At 43.3% G+C, this 15,999-nt stretch overlaps 1 protein-coding gene across 1 annotated transcript in view; it reads right to left on the minus strand.

Annotated features, from left to right (window-relative positions):
• The window catches only part of TMEM255A (transmembrane protein 255A), a 90,310-nt gene extending 82,668 nt beyond the window's left edge, over positions 1-7,642 (minus strand). Inside the window, exon 1 of the mRNA XM_029607840.1 lies at positions 7,304-7,642. Coding sequence (XP_029463700.1) covers positions 7,304-7,367 — 64 coding nt within the window. The 5' untranslated portion in view covers positions 7,368-7,642. The remainder of the gene's footprint in view (positions 1-7,303) is intronic.
• Positions 7,643-15,999: the final 8,357 nt, after the last annotated feature.

Genomic DNA, 15,999 nt, shown 5'->3' on the forward strand with positions numbered 1-15,999 from the left:
GTCTTTTTCCAGTACCTTTTAAAGGGTCTTTTTTCCCCCCTTTCTGTTTCTTCTCTCTCCACCTGTCCCCTTCCTCCCTCAAACACTCACACAGGCTCTCAACTCACACTCGCGCGCTCTCTCTCTCTTTACAGGGCCTCAATCTCCCTCTCCCCTCTGGGCATGCTCTTCTTGGGCTGCCTCCAGCATGGCTCCGCCGGTTTTCCTGCGCAGGGGCGTAAAAGCTATGCTTGGCCACAAGAAAATTTGTGGCGGCTACGCATGCGTACAGCTTAAATTGAACAGTGTTCAACGCCACACAGCCTATCCTATGTAGCAGCTTGATCTGCAATGCCAGCAGCCCGCTCCTTCCAAAAAGAGCAGACCAAATCTGCAGAAAGTTTTCTTTTCCTTCCTTCCCACCAAGAAGTTAGTTATCTGAGAAGGCGCACCTCTGATTTTCAACATGCAAAAGAAAATCACCTAGGTTGGAATCCTCCATGTTGAAATACTGAAACCTGCTGTTAAGTTTTTTTTTGACATACAGCCTCACTTGGGAAGACCCAAAATATAGAAGTAAAATCCCTGTGCCAATCACATACACATTTTTAAGACAATCAAAAGGACAAACACCCCTTCTCTGAATGACCCTGTCTCAGAATGTCTCCCAGAAACCTTAAGGGTAGTAATCCCTAGGGGATGCTGAAGACACAGCCAATGCTGGGCCTCGATCCCTGGGGGACGCTGAAGACACAGCCAATGCTGGGCCTCGATCCCTAGGGGACGCTGAAGACACAGCCAATGCTGGGCCTCGATCCCTGGGGGACGCTGAAGACACAGCCAATGCTGGGCCTCGATCCCTAGGGGACGCTGAAGACACAGCCAATGCTGGGCCTCGATCCCTGGGGGACGCTGAAGACACAGCCAATGCTGGGCCTCGATCCCTGGGGGACGCTGAAGACACAGCCAATGCTGGGCCTCGATCCCTAGGGGACGCTGAAGACACAGCCAATGCTGGGCCTCGATCCCTAGGGGACGCTGAAGACACAGCCAATGCTGGGCCTCGATCCCTAGGGGACGCTGAAGACACAGCCAATGCTGGGCCTCGATCCCTGGGGGACGCTGAAGACACAGCCAATGCTGGGCCTCGATCCCTGGGGGACGCTGAAGACACAGCCAATGCTGGGCCTCGACTTTCACAGTCTAGGGTGCTGATACCCAGACATTAGGGATAAAGAACAGGACTGCTTCTACAGCCAAGTCCAAAAGCAAAGCACATTCAAGCAGCATTGTCTGAATTATCAGGAAAGTTGCTCATCATGTAAAAATGTTGCTAGCAGTGATTTTGTTATGGATTTGACAGTTGCTTGGTTTTGATTATAAGTATTACGATCCTTAACATATGGCATGGGGATAACCTGCACGGAGCAGCAGTGGCTTCCATAAGAAACTTGCTGGGCAGACTGGATAAGAACATAAGAACATGCCATACTGGGTCAGACCAAGGGTCCATCAAGCCCAGCATCCTGTTTCCAACAGTGGCCAATCCAGGCGATAAGAACCTGGCAAGTACCCAAAAACAGTCTATTCCATTTTACTGTTGCTAGTAATAGCAGTGGCTATTTTCTAAGTCAACTCAATTAATAGCAGGTAATGGACTTCTCCTCCAAGAACTTAACCAATCCTTTTTTAAACCGAGCTATACTAACTGCACTAACCATAACCATATTTAAAACATTAGTTTTAAATGTGCCACATGCTAACTTCATGGAGTGCCCCCTAGTCTTTCTATTATCCGAAAGAGTAAATAACAGATTCACATCTACCTGTTCTAGATCTCTCATGATTTTAAACACCTCTATCATATCCCCCCTCAGTCGTCTCTTCTCCAAGCTGAAAAGTCCTAACCTCTTTAGTCTTTCCTCATAGGGGAGCTGTTCCATTCCCCTTATTTTGGTAGCCCTTCTCTGTACCTTCTCCATTGCAATTATATCTTTTTTGAGATGCAGCGACCAGAATTGTACACAGTATTCAAGGTGTGGTCTCACCATGGAGCGATATAGAGGCATTATGACATTTTCCGTTTTATTTATCATTCCTTTTCTAATAATTCCCAACATTCTGTTTGCTTTTTTTGACTGCTGCAGCACACTGAACTGACGATTTCAATGTGTTATCCACTATGATGCCTAGATCTCTTTCTTGGGTTGTAGCACCTAATATGGAGCCTAACATTGTGTAACTATAGCATGGGTTATTTTTCCCTATATGATCACCTTGCACTTATCCACATTAAATTTCGTTTGCCATTTTGATGCCCAATTTTCCAGTCTCACAAGGTCTTCCTGCAATTTATCACAATCTGCTTGTGATTTAACTACTCTGAACAATTTTGTATCATCTGCAAAATGGATGGACCATTTGGCCTTTTTCTGCTGACAATTCTGTGTTTCTATGTTCCTGGGGTGGGGGATCAGGGATACCTTTAATAGAAAGAGTGTCTCTCTAAGCTTCTGCCCATTCATCTGTCCTATCTCACTGCAAGTTTTAATAACTGGAAACAGCAAGCAGGCCGATGCTATACCATGTGTTCAGGCTAGCGCACTGGTTAACCCGCAACTGGACGCACATCCACAACCCCTCATGCAATAAGGTGATTAGCGCGTCCAAAACGTGCGTTCAAACCAGCACGTAGCTAATAGTGCTCATCATATGCAAATTCATATTGATGAGGCTACGGTATTAGCTATTACCCACTTATGTAAAAAATAAATGTGCGTCTGACGTGCACATTTTTACTCTCAAAAATGAACGCCTGCCCTGGAGAACGCGTTAAGTCTTGAGGAGCCTCTAATATCGCCACGAGTAACGTAAAAAAAAAGTCTTGCCGGTGGTCAAGTTAGGAAAACTTGCTTGTAAAATTCAGCATCCGTTTTCCTAACCCGCGTACAACCATTTCTCCTTGGCGCCCAATTTCCCCTAGTGCCTCCTTTTTAACGCCGTGGCTTATTTGCCTACTGCATTCCACGCCCAGGGAAAGGTGGATGGGCACACTCAATCATGAGTGCCCATTTTTCACGTGCTGATACTGCATCGGCCTGAAGACGTGTGATAACGACATTTCTTTGCTCGGATTCATCTTACTCTCTGAAGAAGCATGCAAAATGGTTGTGAATGACCAAAAAATGTTAGTAAGAATAGTTCAGATTCTAGAATGCTACGAGAGCTCTTATCTCACAGCCATCTGACCTGCTAAATTGTCTGGCAGACTGCCTTTTTGGTCATTGTACAGTACCTAAGGACATAAAGAGTTGCCATACTGGGTCAGACCAAGAGTCTATCAAGCCCAGCATCCTTTTTCTAAAAGTGGCCAATGCGGTCACTAGTACCTGGCAAGTACCCAAATATTAAATAGATCCCATGCTACTAATGCTGGTAATAAGCAGTGCCTACTCCCTAAGTCAGCATGATTAATAGCAGTTTATGGACTTCTCCTCCAAGAACTTGTTCAAACTTTTATTAAACCCAGCTACACTAACTGCCTTTACCACATCCTATGGCAACGAATTCCAGAACTTAATTGTGCATTGAATAAAAAATAATTGTCTCTGATTTGTTTTACATGTGCTACTTACTAATTTCATGAAATGCCCCCTAGTCTTTGAATTTATATGAAACAGTAAACAACCGATTCACATTTACTCATTCTAGACCTCTCATGATCTTAAAGACCTCTTATCATATCCCCCCTCAGCCGTCTCTTCTCCAAGCTGAACAGCCTTAACCTCTTTAGCCTTTCCTCATAGGGGAGCTGTTCCGTACCCTTTTCTATATCTTCTCCAGTGCATCTATATCTTTTTTGAGATGCAGTGACCAGAACTGAGCACGGTTCTCAGCGGTCTCACCATGGAGCGATACAGAGGCATAATGACATTCTCTATTTTATTCACCATTCCCTTCCTAATAATTCCTGCTGTGAAGGTTTTTGACAGAGGGAATGATCGTTTTCCATTTTTGGACCTACCTTGTGGAATTCTTTGCCTAGTAACATCCAGCTAACTAACGATTAGAAGATATTTAAAAAACTGCTTTCCCCTGATGCCATGGCCCCCTGATCTAATAGTGTTATTTAAAGGACCTTAATATCCAAGTCTCTGCGATTTAGTAGGATGTCTGCTTTTTCCATCCTACTGTAAATAACTCAAGTATTTTGTACTTAGTCAATGTATTCTGTATTGTATGACATCGTTTTATTATCCAGTATGTTTTTAATTACTGTGTAAGTTATTTTGTACCCCACCCTGGACTATTTGGAAGGGCAAGTAATAACTACTTTTAAATAAATAACTAAATTCCTGTTTGCTTTTTTGACTGCTGTGGCACACTGAACCCGACAATTTCAATGTATTGTCCACTATGACACCTAGACCTGCATCCATCTAAGCAAGTCTCCTTTAATCCCATACTTTTGTAATAAGTGGCACTTTTTAAAATAGTTTCTACATATAAAGGTTTACAACACACAACAAAAACAAGTTTATTCAATTTAAAATAAAATTTGCATCCAGTTAGGGCAGAAAATGTGTCTTTTGTTCACAATGCTGCAAAATACTAATACTGAATTTTGTAATTGCCCAGGTAGGGTTATGCAACTCTCATAACGGATTACTTTTCCTAAGGTAGGGCAGGAAATAAAAATCACTTCAAAAAGATACAATGAAAGCATCATAACACACCAGGTCTCTCCTCTGTTAATCAGACTGCACAGTCTCTAAATATAATTTGCTTTACATACGGGGTCACTGGGAATGTGCAGGCACAATAAAGTTACAAAATTCTGTCAATTAGATGCTTCTCTGACTAAAATTTTCTTACATTTTCTATCACTTCTTTTCTAGAAATGTTTTTATTTTAATGTCAGTTTTGTTTACTTTTGGAAGCTGCAGGCTTTGTACACTGGATGAGGCTCCAAGGCTGTCCTCTCCCCAGAAGCTGAAAGCCAATTAAGGAGAGACAGATCTCCTGCTGGGAGGAGAGAGACAACCAGAGAGATTCTAGACCTGAAAGAAATTCTGCAAGAAACTGCTCTAAATAAATCCCCCGCAATTTCTATGAACATTTTCTGTAAGAGCTGGTAGCTTATCTGAGCGAATCTGTGTTGTTATAAAGCAGCCTGGGATACCCATCTATGAAAAGGTGTAAGTAAATTGGTCATGAGCTGGATTTCTTGAACTGGTTAAGGTTTACAGAAGGTACAGTCTGAAATGAAATGCACATTGTGTCTGATACTTTCGAAAACAAACAGCCGCTGACTTCAGCAGCGAAGCTTGTTAGTGTCGTCCCCCTAGACAGAAGGTACAACACAGCAATGCAGAGCTGAAAGCACGCTGCCAAGTGTGCACCAAAAATAAACCCTACTGACGATAGCTGCATTACAAAACAGAGCTACACATGTCTGCTTCATTTGCCACCTTCAATTCTATCTGGAGCAATTGGAGGGTTTTTTTTCTACGGATGTGGGCAGTCAGAGAGAGCCTCCAGAAGGTACTCTGAGTCCTGTGCCTTTGTGGAAGCATTTAATCATGGGCAGCCATGATGTTACCAAATTACAAAATAACACCACCTGCTCCAGGGCAGCATTCAAATAAATAAACTGTCAGAACCATTTACCTGAAAATGAAACCAGAGACTGTGCATTCCCCTGCCCAGTCCCCACTCACACACCCCCCTCACTCCCAACACAGCTCTTACCCACAAACACCCTCAGCTCCCACCCATCCTGATTTCTCACCACCTCTTCTGGCTTTGCTTGTTCGCATCCATCAACCCAGCCTAGCCTTCCTGCTCCATCTCACTCCTCGTCCACCTAACCCTATATGCCCCATGCTACCCAGGCCTCCTCCCACAATTCTTTGCTCCCCCACACAGAGTCTCTTTGCTCCAGCATTCACCTTCCTCTGCCTCAGACCTCACTCCCCGGTCTTTCTGCATGCCACTGCTCTCCCCAACATTGAAGACAAGCCCCATCCTTTCTGGGGCCTCTCTTCTGTATCCACTGTGTCTCCTGAATCCAGAGTCACAGTGAACCTGCTGCTCCCCAGCTGCTCTTTCTTCACCCTGTCCAAGCCAGAAACTGTGATGGGCTAACCCAGCACTCTGCTTTGGCTTTAAGTGCTTTAAGAGCCAAATCAGTTGGCACAGGAAACACAATAGCAGTCAAGCACTCCTCACCCAAATTAAAATAAACTGCTTCCCAACCTTTTTGCGCCTCTGGTTTGATTTATCCACTCTGCGCTTGTTCCTTTTTCCCTTGGGTCTTCTCCATTTCTCTACTTAATCCTTCTCTTTCACACTCTTGGCATTTTCTTGGCTTCTGTGTTGACCTCCATCACAGACTCTGTCCCTTTATTGGTAGTACACCTTTCCTCCCTACCCGACCTCCTTCTCTTTTACCAGACCTAGTTTCTCTGGCCACCTTCCTTCTCCCCTCTCAGCGCAGCCTGGCCCTCCACCCTCAGGTCCATCCAATCTGTCTCCAGCCGGCTCAGTCTCACCCCCTCTTCTCTCTCTCTCTTTCAGTACCATCCCTTTCTTCTTTCACTTGCCCCCTCCCTCACCCCACCTCTGCTCCCTCCTCCACTTGCTTTCTCCCACTCACTCAAGAAAACTTCTTTGGCAGGTGGCGGGGGAAACAGACGGCTCCGCGGGTAGAGGGGCCGCAGAAGGGGGTGGAGGAGAGGACGCAGGCTCGGCTCGGCAACGCTCCTTTCCGTCTCCCTAATGTGCACCAGGAGTGGTCCTTGTATGTGGGACAAGAAACAGATTCCTCTGAAATACCGTATGGACGCCCAGAAATGTAAACATCATATTGTCCCGCAATAAATAATGCTGTCTCGGAATTATTTATTTTCGGACAACATGACACTATTCCGTGAGAGCATTACACTATTATGTATTCCGGTACAATTTGACAGAATAAATAATAAATCACGGGAAATTGTACCGATCATAGAATATTGCCATTTTATCGCGTAAAAAGGTAATTAGCGCAGAATAGCGTTATAATATTTCATGGCATATGTAATAATATCGTGGAACAATGTATGATCACGGAATGACCGGTTAGCACAGAATAATGGATTACGGGATCATGTCATATCACGAAATAACGGTGGATCATTCAGCAGCAGGTGCAGCTGCAGCCACCTCTGCCGAACAGAGGAGACGGGGAATATCTCTGGGCCCCCTCCCCGGACAACCGTGGGCATCCTTGCCTCCCTGCCGCTTATGCCGAAGTGAAGAGGGGGGCGGGCGGGCTACTCACCCGTGGAGTCGGTGGGCACAGTCAGCCTGCAGGCGTGCTGCTGCTGCGTCAGGCGCCGATGCATGCTCAGGTCGGGCGCTCCTCCGCTCCCTAGCGAGCAGTCCGGCAGCGCCTGCCCCGCCGAGGGCGAGAGTCCGCGGGTGCCACCGTCCCGGCTCGCAGCCGCATCCTCCCGGCCGCCGCCGCGCGCCGGGCCATTAGGACGGCCCTCCGCCTGCTCGCCCGGAGCACTTGTGCGCGTGCGCGGGCTGCCCCTCCAGCGGCTCGAGCCTGGTGGAGCCTTCCCGTGACGTAGGCAGCGCGAGCTGGTCGACCAAGAGATCTCAAGATGTGGCTGAGGTCTCCCCTTAGCGATATTACTGGATTCGGGGGGATTTTTTTTTTTTTTTTTAAGTTGACTGAAAACTAGTGAAGTCAATTCTGGCTAGGTCTGTGCATTAAACGACTGTGAAATGTGATTTTTATAACTGGGGTGCAAGATTAAATTCCGTTTATTTTTAGCCCCAGGTGACTTAGGGTGCCATTTTGGTTCCCAAGGCAGTCATGCGAGTCGGAGGGCTGTAGCGGATAAGGGGAAGCTCCTGCTCTGTATGTGCCCTGCGTGATCTTTGAAAAGCGCTTGAGCTCCGGGAGCCTTGGGGAAGCTGAGAGCAAGCACGAGGTCATTCTGTGACGCAGCCAACGCTTCCCCCTCCCAGTCACCCACTTTCCTGGTGCTGCTCCTTCGCTCCTCCCTTCCTGTCGCACTATAGGGCTACTTTTTGCCCTCCTGCTCTATACTGCCACTTACGGCGTAGCCAGAACTGATATTTTATTTGGGAGGGAGGCACTATACTATCCCCCTATTCCACTTCCATCCCTTACCCCTTCCTAAATAAATAGCCCCAGGCCTCTTTTTTTCATTCTGCTACAGTTTTGGCCTCTACTGGGAGTCTGTTCTAGCTATCCACTTTTTCTGTGAAGAAATGTTTCCATAGGTTACTCCTGTGTCTGCCCTCGTTGAGCCTCTTATCTGATCCTTTGTTCTAGAATTGACAAAATGTGTCTTCTTTTTGCATTATTTATACCTCTTGAGTTATTTGAATGACTCTATCGCATCTCGCCTCTGTCTCCTCTTTTCTAGGGTTTGCATGTTTAAGTCATTAGGTCTCATTTCATTAGATCTTCTGCAGACACTCGACTACTGACTTTAAGACTTGTATTTACAAAATGGCCCTTGAAAAAGTTTTTAAACGTTAGCTGTTCCACTGCCCACTTCAGCCATAGGCTTGTTGTTGCTGACGTTTTGGCACTTTATAACATTTCCTTAGATAGTTTCAGTGCAAGGCACTTACATTTCTCCTTGAGCAAGCACTGCATGGAGCTTAATGTATCTTTGACGTGAAGGAGGTTCTCAAGTCTGCTGTGTTTTCTATTGTTACGCTAAAACGTCTTCTGATTGAAGAAAAACTGGATGATATTTTACCCAAAGTACCAGGAGCATCCCAACAGATCTTGAATCTGGGCTATGACCCATGCAGAGCTGACAGGCAGGATAAGGCCAAGGTTTATTTTAGTACCTCACTGTTCTGTGGATATTAAAAACATCCTTTAGGTCAAGACAAACCATTAGACGTCTGCATACAAAATGATACAGCTGAAGTTTTTGCCTTGACACATTTTTTCTTGTTAAACATATGTAGGGACCTTCATTTTTGTTCTTTTTTTTCCTGGGACTTTATCAGGGTTTATTTTGACAAGAACAAAAACTGGAGAAAATCAGTTAAAAAAAAAACCATTCATTATTTTTCCTGGTAAATATCAGAGTTTATTCTGATGGACAGAAGCCAGGACAATAAAACAGTAGTAAGCAGATTCTCCCACCTGCCCTCTCAGCGGCACCCCATCTCTACCCTAATTCCCTGCCTAGCACATCCCTCTCTTCCTCCCATCCTTTGCAACAGCATTCGTTCTTACTGGGAGGCACCAGGCTTCTTCAGCAGCATTGCTTACTGAGGCTCCCATGCTCTGCAGCACTGCACGTCTGCTTTTGTGCAGGGCCAGGAAGTTTGCTGGGAAATTGCTTCTGGTGGACAGAGCCTGCTTCAAATGCATTCATGGCACCAGGCAGCAGGTATTTTGGGCTGCTTGGGGGGGGGGGGGGGTGGTGAGGAGGCAGGACTTGAAGCTCAGCATGGTTGGCACTGAAGGGCGAGCACGTTCACTGGTGGAGTGTAGGACTTGAAACACAGCATGTGCTTTGGCCCACACCGGTTTCCAGCAGTGGCTGGAGGTCTTGAAATGCTGCATCTGCAGCTCTGGAGCTGCTCTTTAATCAGCCTAAAATTAGGATGAAAAATCGGTTTAAATTGATTGTCACCTTTGGAAAAATCCTGGAATTTATGGGTGAAAATCGGTTCAAACTGAAAATAAAGGACCCTAAGCGAATACAAGTATAACAGCTTTGCAGTTCTTAGATGCACACATTTCAAAATTTAACATGTCAGCTTTTCAACTACAATGGTCATGTAAAGAATAACCATGTAAGGATGGAAAAAGAAGAAAAACAGATAAACAGAGACTGTGTACATAGACAAGCACCACTGTGGCCATCTAGAAAAGAAAGAAAAATAAATAGGAAAGTCCCTGAAAATGTAGCATTTCAAGTAGCAGAGCATTCATAGTGAAGTGAAAATGCAAGTGCTAATTGCAAAGCACTGTAGGGCAGTGGTTCTCTGCCCAGTCTGTGGAACACACATTACCCATCAGGTTTTCAAGATGTTCACAATGAATATGCATGCAGTAGGTTTGCATGCGTTGCCTCTGCTGTATGCAAGTCTATCTCATGCATATTCACTGGATATCCTGAAAACCTGATGGGTAAGGTACCTCCCAAGGACTGGGTGGAGAACTCCTGCTATAGGGTCACCAAAAGAATGTGGCAGCAAGGACCTTGCATCAAGCAGGGTATGCACCTCCACCCACTAAGTGGCTGATGCAATAACATGCGCGCAAAAAATGTGAGTCCAACCTGGACGTTTTTTGAACGCATGCACATCCCCTCTCTTGGGCACTCAAAGTAATACTCAAATGAGCTGGCGTGCTAAAAGGGACACGAAATGGATACATTGCACGTCCCATGAGAAGTGGCTGCGCGCAGGGAAGGAAAACAGACACTCAATTTTCCGAGTATCTGTTTTCCTAACCCGTGCACAGCCATGGGTTAGGAAAATGGACGCTCGTAAATTGAGCTTCCCCTTTTCGTAACCTGACTGCTGTCAAGATTTTTTTTTTCATGTTGCAGCTTTCTGTGGTTCTTCCTACCTAGTATCACAACAATATTAAGTAAGAGGAACCACATAATTTTTTTGCTTTTCTGTGCATGGCTTGAGGTGCCTCAAAACTTAACACCAGCTCTGGGCTGGTATTAATTTTTTAGGGTTAAAATATGCGCGTCAGGCATTTGCATGTGATGAGCGCTATTAGCAATGCACTGGTATGGGCGTGTGTTTTGGATGCACTAATCCTGATATTGCATTGGACATGTGTCTAGTGCATCCAAAATGCGCAACCAACCGCGCATTTAGAGGTGCACTGAGCTCAGCACCCGATATTGCATCGGCCTCTAAGTGACAGCCCTAATTAATTCCTTTAATAATGACAAAGTCTGATATAATATCCTTTTAACCGAAAAGACAGCCCAGTAAGGATCTTTGAAAAGGAAAGAGTAGTCAAAACCTAAGTTCTGGTTTTGTTTCAGCCAGATGAAGGCAGTGTAGCTCCTGAAAGTGGGAAATTATTTTAAGGAGTTATTTTAGATTACGTGAAGAACTAATATCACTAGTGTAATTATTTGATATAAGACCTTTAAGTTCTGAGACTGCATGTGCCATTTTTGCTTGTAACAAGAAAAAAGGCATGAGATCAGCAGTTACTCATGAGGCTAACGGTGCAGATATCAGGGAAAATAGGACAGTAGCAACTTAGCCACACCTAACTGTTTGCTGATTTGATAAGGACAGACAGTTGGGCCTCAAGAGCACATGGGAGTAGCCCAGAGTAAAACTGAAACTAGGACAAAGGTCAGCAGAATCAACATAAAAAGACCAACTTCAAGCTGTTTGAAATCAGAGAAAGAACAGATCAGAGGAAAAGCTTTTGGACATTAGAGTGATTAATGAAATGCCTGATGAACTGTTTCTTGTTTCCAACGCTGTATTTCCATCTTTCCAAAGATATATCAGACTCACATTGGAAACTGTGAGGGGAAGTATCATTGTATATATTCTTTAATGCAAAACTAATCTTGTATACTTTTATTGCTTTTTCTCAGACTTATAAGTAAAACTTCTATACTTATAAATAAGTGTGTTTGTATTCTATGACAAAATAACCACCAATTTTTCTATCCACTACAGAAAGCTAGCCAAGACATGTTAGCTTGATAAAAGAGTTTCACCTTGTGTCATGTTTTTTATTGAGTTTTACTTCTGCACGTTCTTCAGTCACACAATTGCTGAAATGTGGCTTAGCCTGCCACATTTTTCCCACTGCTGCTACCAAATAATACGAGGTATATGCTGAACTGCTGAATGTTCCCTTAACGGACTGTGCAGGTGAATGCACAACACATAGTTTATACAAACAACTTTTATTTTACATATTGTAGATTCAAAAGCATTGCTCACACTAATTTTGAATGAACAAGATGAAGCCCGAGCACATTTTATCCTTGCTCAGTGTTGACTCTGTTTGCTGTAAACTCAACCTCAATTACTTTCTGTGAATAAAGTTTTGACTGAGGATAGGCCATCGAGCATCAAAAATTATCAAAAGTATTTTTACAGGAGAAATAAGCACTTTTGATGAAGTGGACTCTGTCCTTGAAAGCTCATGCCTCAATAAATTGGTTAGTCTATAAGGTGCCACCCGACTCCTGTCATTTTTACTACACCAGACTAACAGGCTACCCTCTGAAGATCCAAATCAATTACAAGTAGGTCTAATGTAAGCCAAGTACAGGGAATAGCTTAAAATATGTCCTGCAGTTAGAATTTTGTGTTTATTATCATCTTTGTCGATAAATGCCAAGCATTTATAACTTAAGTGAGTTTGCTGAATGCATAATGCCAAGCAGAGTGAAGCAGGAAGACTGCTGTGGTGGTGCTCAGCTCTCTGCCCTTAAATGTTCTGGGAACAATAGACCTTGGCCCTAACACAAAATGGTGGTCTCCTATTAGTGCTGCTAGTAAACCAGTTCCTAAACCTGACAAATAACCATCTAGAAAACCACACCCCAGTGCTACATTATTATTTCTGCTTCACGCTGCCAAGCTGGAGCTGTATACTGCATTAGTCTGAATGTTGTAGATGGAACAGTATCTAGTCTAGCTGAAGACAGCTGCTAAGCAAAGACTGAATCGTGTGGATGGCATGGTGGTCTGTGTAGCTGTAAACTGTGACCTTACTATGAGAGGAACAAGTTGTCACTGCAGTGCAATTGCCCTCTTTCTCACGTTATTTAAGATATTAAATGGCATCACTTTCATAAATGCTAAACATTTCTCCATCATATATAGTGAATGTCACAGATTCTCATTCTTCAGCTCAGTAGCTCTCAACCCCGTCTTGGGGGCACATCTACTTGGTTTGATTTAAATATGAATATGCATGAGATATTTGCATGCATTGGAATATGAAAATTATTCTCATACATATTATGACAGATATCCTGAAAACCAGACTGAGTAGCTGTGCCTGCAGTTTTTGTGCAAGCTTTTCCCCTTTAGGCTAACAGCCACATCACTGGAACTATGGGAGTTTTGTTACAATAATCTGGAGTCTTTGTTGGTTGTGATGCCTTGTAAAGGACAGGTGTGGTACATCAGCTTTGTAGACCTGGAAGATCCTTTCTTCAGATGTCATCTGATTTGAGCTCAAAGCTGTGAATCTGGAGAACTTGCTTCAGTCCGCCATATCCATTATCCACAATGTGCCCCGAGAGTCACTGCAATGCCCTATGCTCAGACGTCTTCAGAATAGAAACACCACAAGTACATAAACAATCTTTTACAGAACTGTATGCTCTGATAGCACTTTATAAATAATTCAAAATATTTCTTTACAGAGAGGATGGTGTACTCATGGAAAAGCCTCCCTGTAGAAGTGGTGGAAATAAGGACACCATCTGAATTCAAGAAGACATGGAATAAGCACAGAGGACCTGTGAAGGAGATACCTAGGCAGTGGATATATATATGGGTAATCTGGATGAGTCGAAAGGTCTTTATCGGTAGTCATGTTCTATGCTTCTATGTTATGTATCACTAGTACACTTTTTGAAGACCCTGAGACAAAAATCTAAACACTAGGAAATAAGGCAAACACTTCATTATGGGTTTTGATAATACCTAGCATTCAACTACCAGAAATCTGTTTCTACTTTGCACAACATATGGCAACAAGATACCAGTGAGCAAAAGAAAAGCATTTAAATCCAAAGCTTTTCCTGAAAGGAGATGCCTTCAGAAGGTTGCATTTTACCATGGTGCTCAATGAATCAGTCCTTTTAGTAGTGTGCTGATTATAGAAATATATCATGGCTGCAAAACTTGAGCAAGTCTGAATTTAGTAACCTTGATGACCTTGATCTCAAAATATCTCAGTGTTAAACCCAGAGACATCTCAAGTAGACACACTGCTAGACTTGGAGTTTTCATAGCTAAGCCAGGAAGGACTGGATTTGTCAAAATATTTCTGGCTCCTTTCCCTGAACTTTTACATTTTACGCCCTTCCACATTCAGTTATAGAGGGGTTGCCACTAAGAAAACACAGATTTTTATTGCTTTCAAATTTGTAAACATATGTATTGCAATGTATTGTTAGGCTTTGGGAAATAAATGTTTCTTGTTTTCAAAAAATATGCATTCAGAATTGTTAAGTATATGTGTGAAACAGACAATTCTACAATTCCTAATCTTCTCTCACCATCACGTCTTTTCTTTCATCATCTCAGCCACATCTGAGCCCTAATGAACTTGCTCTATCAATTCTAACACCTATTCTGATCTCCATAAATACTTAGGGACTGATTTACAAAAGATTGTTTAAATGCAAAACGAGAGAGAGAGTCTATAAGGCCTTCATAGTAGTCAAGTACTTATATCTCTATAGGAGGGGCATCTAATAGCTGGAGGTGAAGTGCTGGTGATGGTTGAGGGTTGAGGGTTTAGGGGCCAGTTTTTCATGCAGAGTGAGAAGTATGAACAGCACAGTACACCTCAGTGAAGATTTGACATCATTTGGAGTGAGGAAAGTCTCACAAAGATAATATTTCTACTATGTTCTCTTACCCTAGCTTGATGGCCTCTATAACAGGATACCTTCATGCTAGGGCAAGAGAACATAGTACAAAATGTCATCTTTGTGAGACTTTCCTCACACCAAATGACGTCAAATCTTCACCGAGGTGTATTGTGCTGTTCATACGTCTCACTCTGCATGAAAAATTGGCCTCCAAAACCACCACCAACACCTCACCTCGAGCTATTAGTTGCCCCTCCTATAGGCATATAAATAGTTGCACACATGAGGGCCTCCCCAGAGGCTCTCTCTCTTTCTCTCTCACACTCACACACATGCAATTTGAAAAATTTATCATGATATTAACCCTCATTTTTATAAATCCCACCCAAACTTGCTACTGTTATTATTGTGTTTGTTAACATCATAACGCATTTGATGAATGACCCTGTAAGTGCCTTACCCATCAAACCAGTCATTTATATTATATACAAGGTTGGTTTAGGTTAGGGGTAGGAGACTTCAGTCCTGGAGTGCCACAAACAGGTCTGCTTTTCTGAATGCCCACAATGAATATGCATGAGATATATTTGCATGCACTGCCTCCATTGTATGCAAATATATCTCATGCATATTCATTTTGGATGTCCTGGCACTCCAGGAACGAAGTTACTTACAGTACATCTGGTTTAGGTTGAAAGAAGACCAATGAATGCCTAACAGATCTCTGCACAGGGTAATCCAGAGAAAGGTGAAAAGCAGTCTGCATCTGTGGCCAGTTCTGCAGCAATTAAAACAATTCCTTTCTAACCTCAAATCTGGCGGTTGGCTCAGAATTGCTGAATTAGCACTTTTCCCTAGTGTATAATTACATCATTCTACCCACCAATGTCTTTTTCCTCTATACACTTATCCAGTTTACTTTTGAATTGATTTAGTGTCATAACTGCAAGTACATCTGCTGGAAAACAATTCCATAATTTTTGTCATTGAATAAAAATTTGCTTCCTTAGAAGATGGCGAAATCTATTAACCTTTCATCTCAGAGGCTGCCCCCTTGCTTTATTTGTAATTCCTTTGGGAAACAGGTTTACCTGTGAAATCCCTGTAGTACCTTGCAAAATCCCTGTAGTACCTTGCGAGTACAAGGTAGTTGCATCTCTACTTTAATATTTTGATTTGGTTTTAAATGTAAATAGTCCCAGTTTAGTCAATCTTTCAGCACATATAAGCACCAAGAATGTGCAGGGGGTTTTCCCCACATTTTGTTGGTAGGGAGTTTTGTTATGCATGTGAACCCTTGATCCGGTTGAGGAATCTATGGAACTACTTAGGAATTGACCCTTAGAATTACCTATAACTGGGAGGCGGACAATACTTATAGATCAGGCAATAACTTCACCTTACTAGCCCA

The sequence above is a fragment of the Rhinatrema bivittatum genome, chromosome 6 (assembly GCF_901001135.1).
Source record: "Rhinatrema bivittatum chromosome 6, aRhiBiv1.1, whole genome shotgun sequence".
Classification (NCBI taxonomy): Eukaryota; Metazoa; Chordata; class Amphibia; order Gymnophiona; family Rhinatrematidae; genus Rhinatrema; species Rhinatrema bivittatum.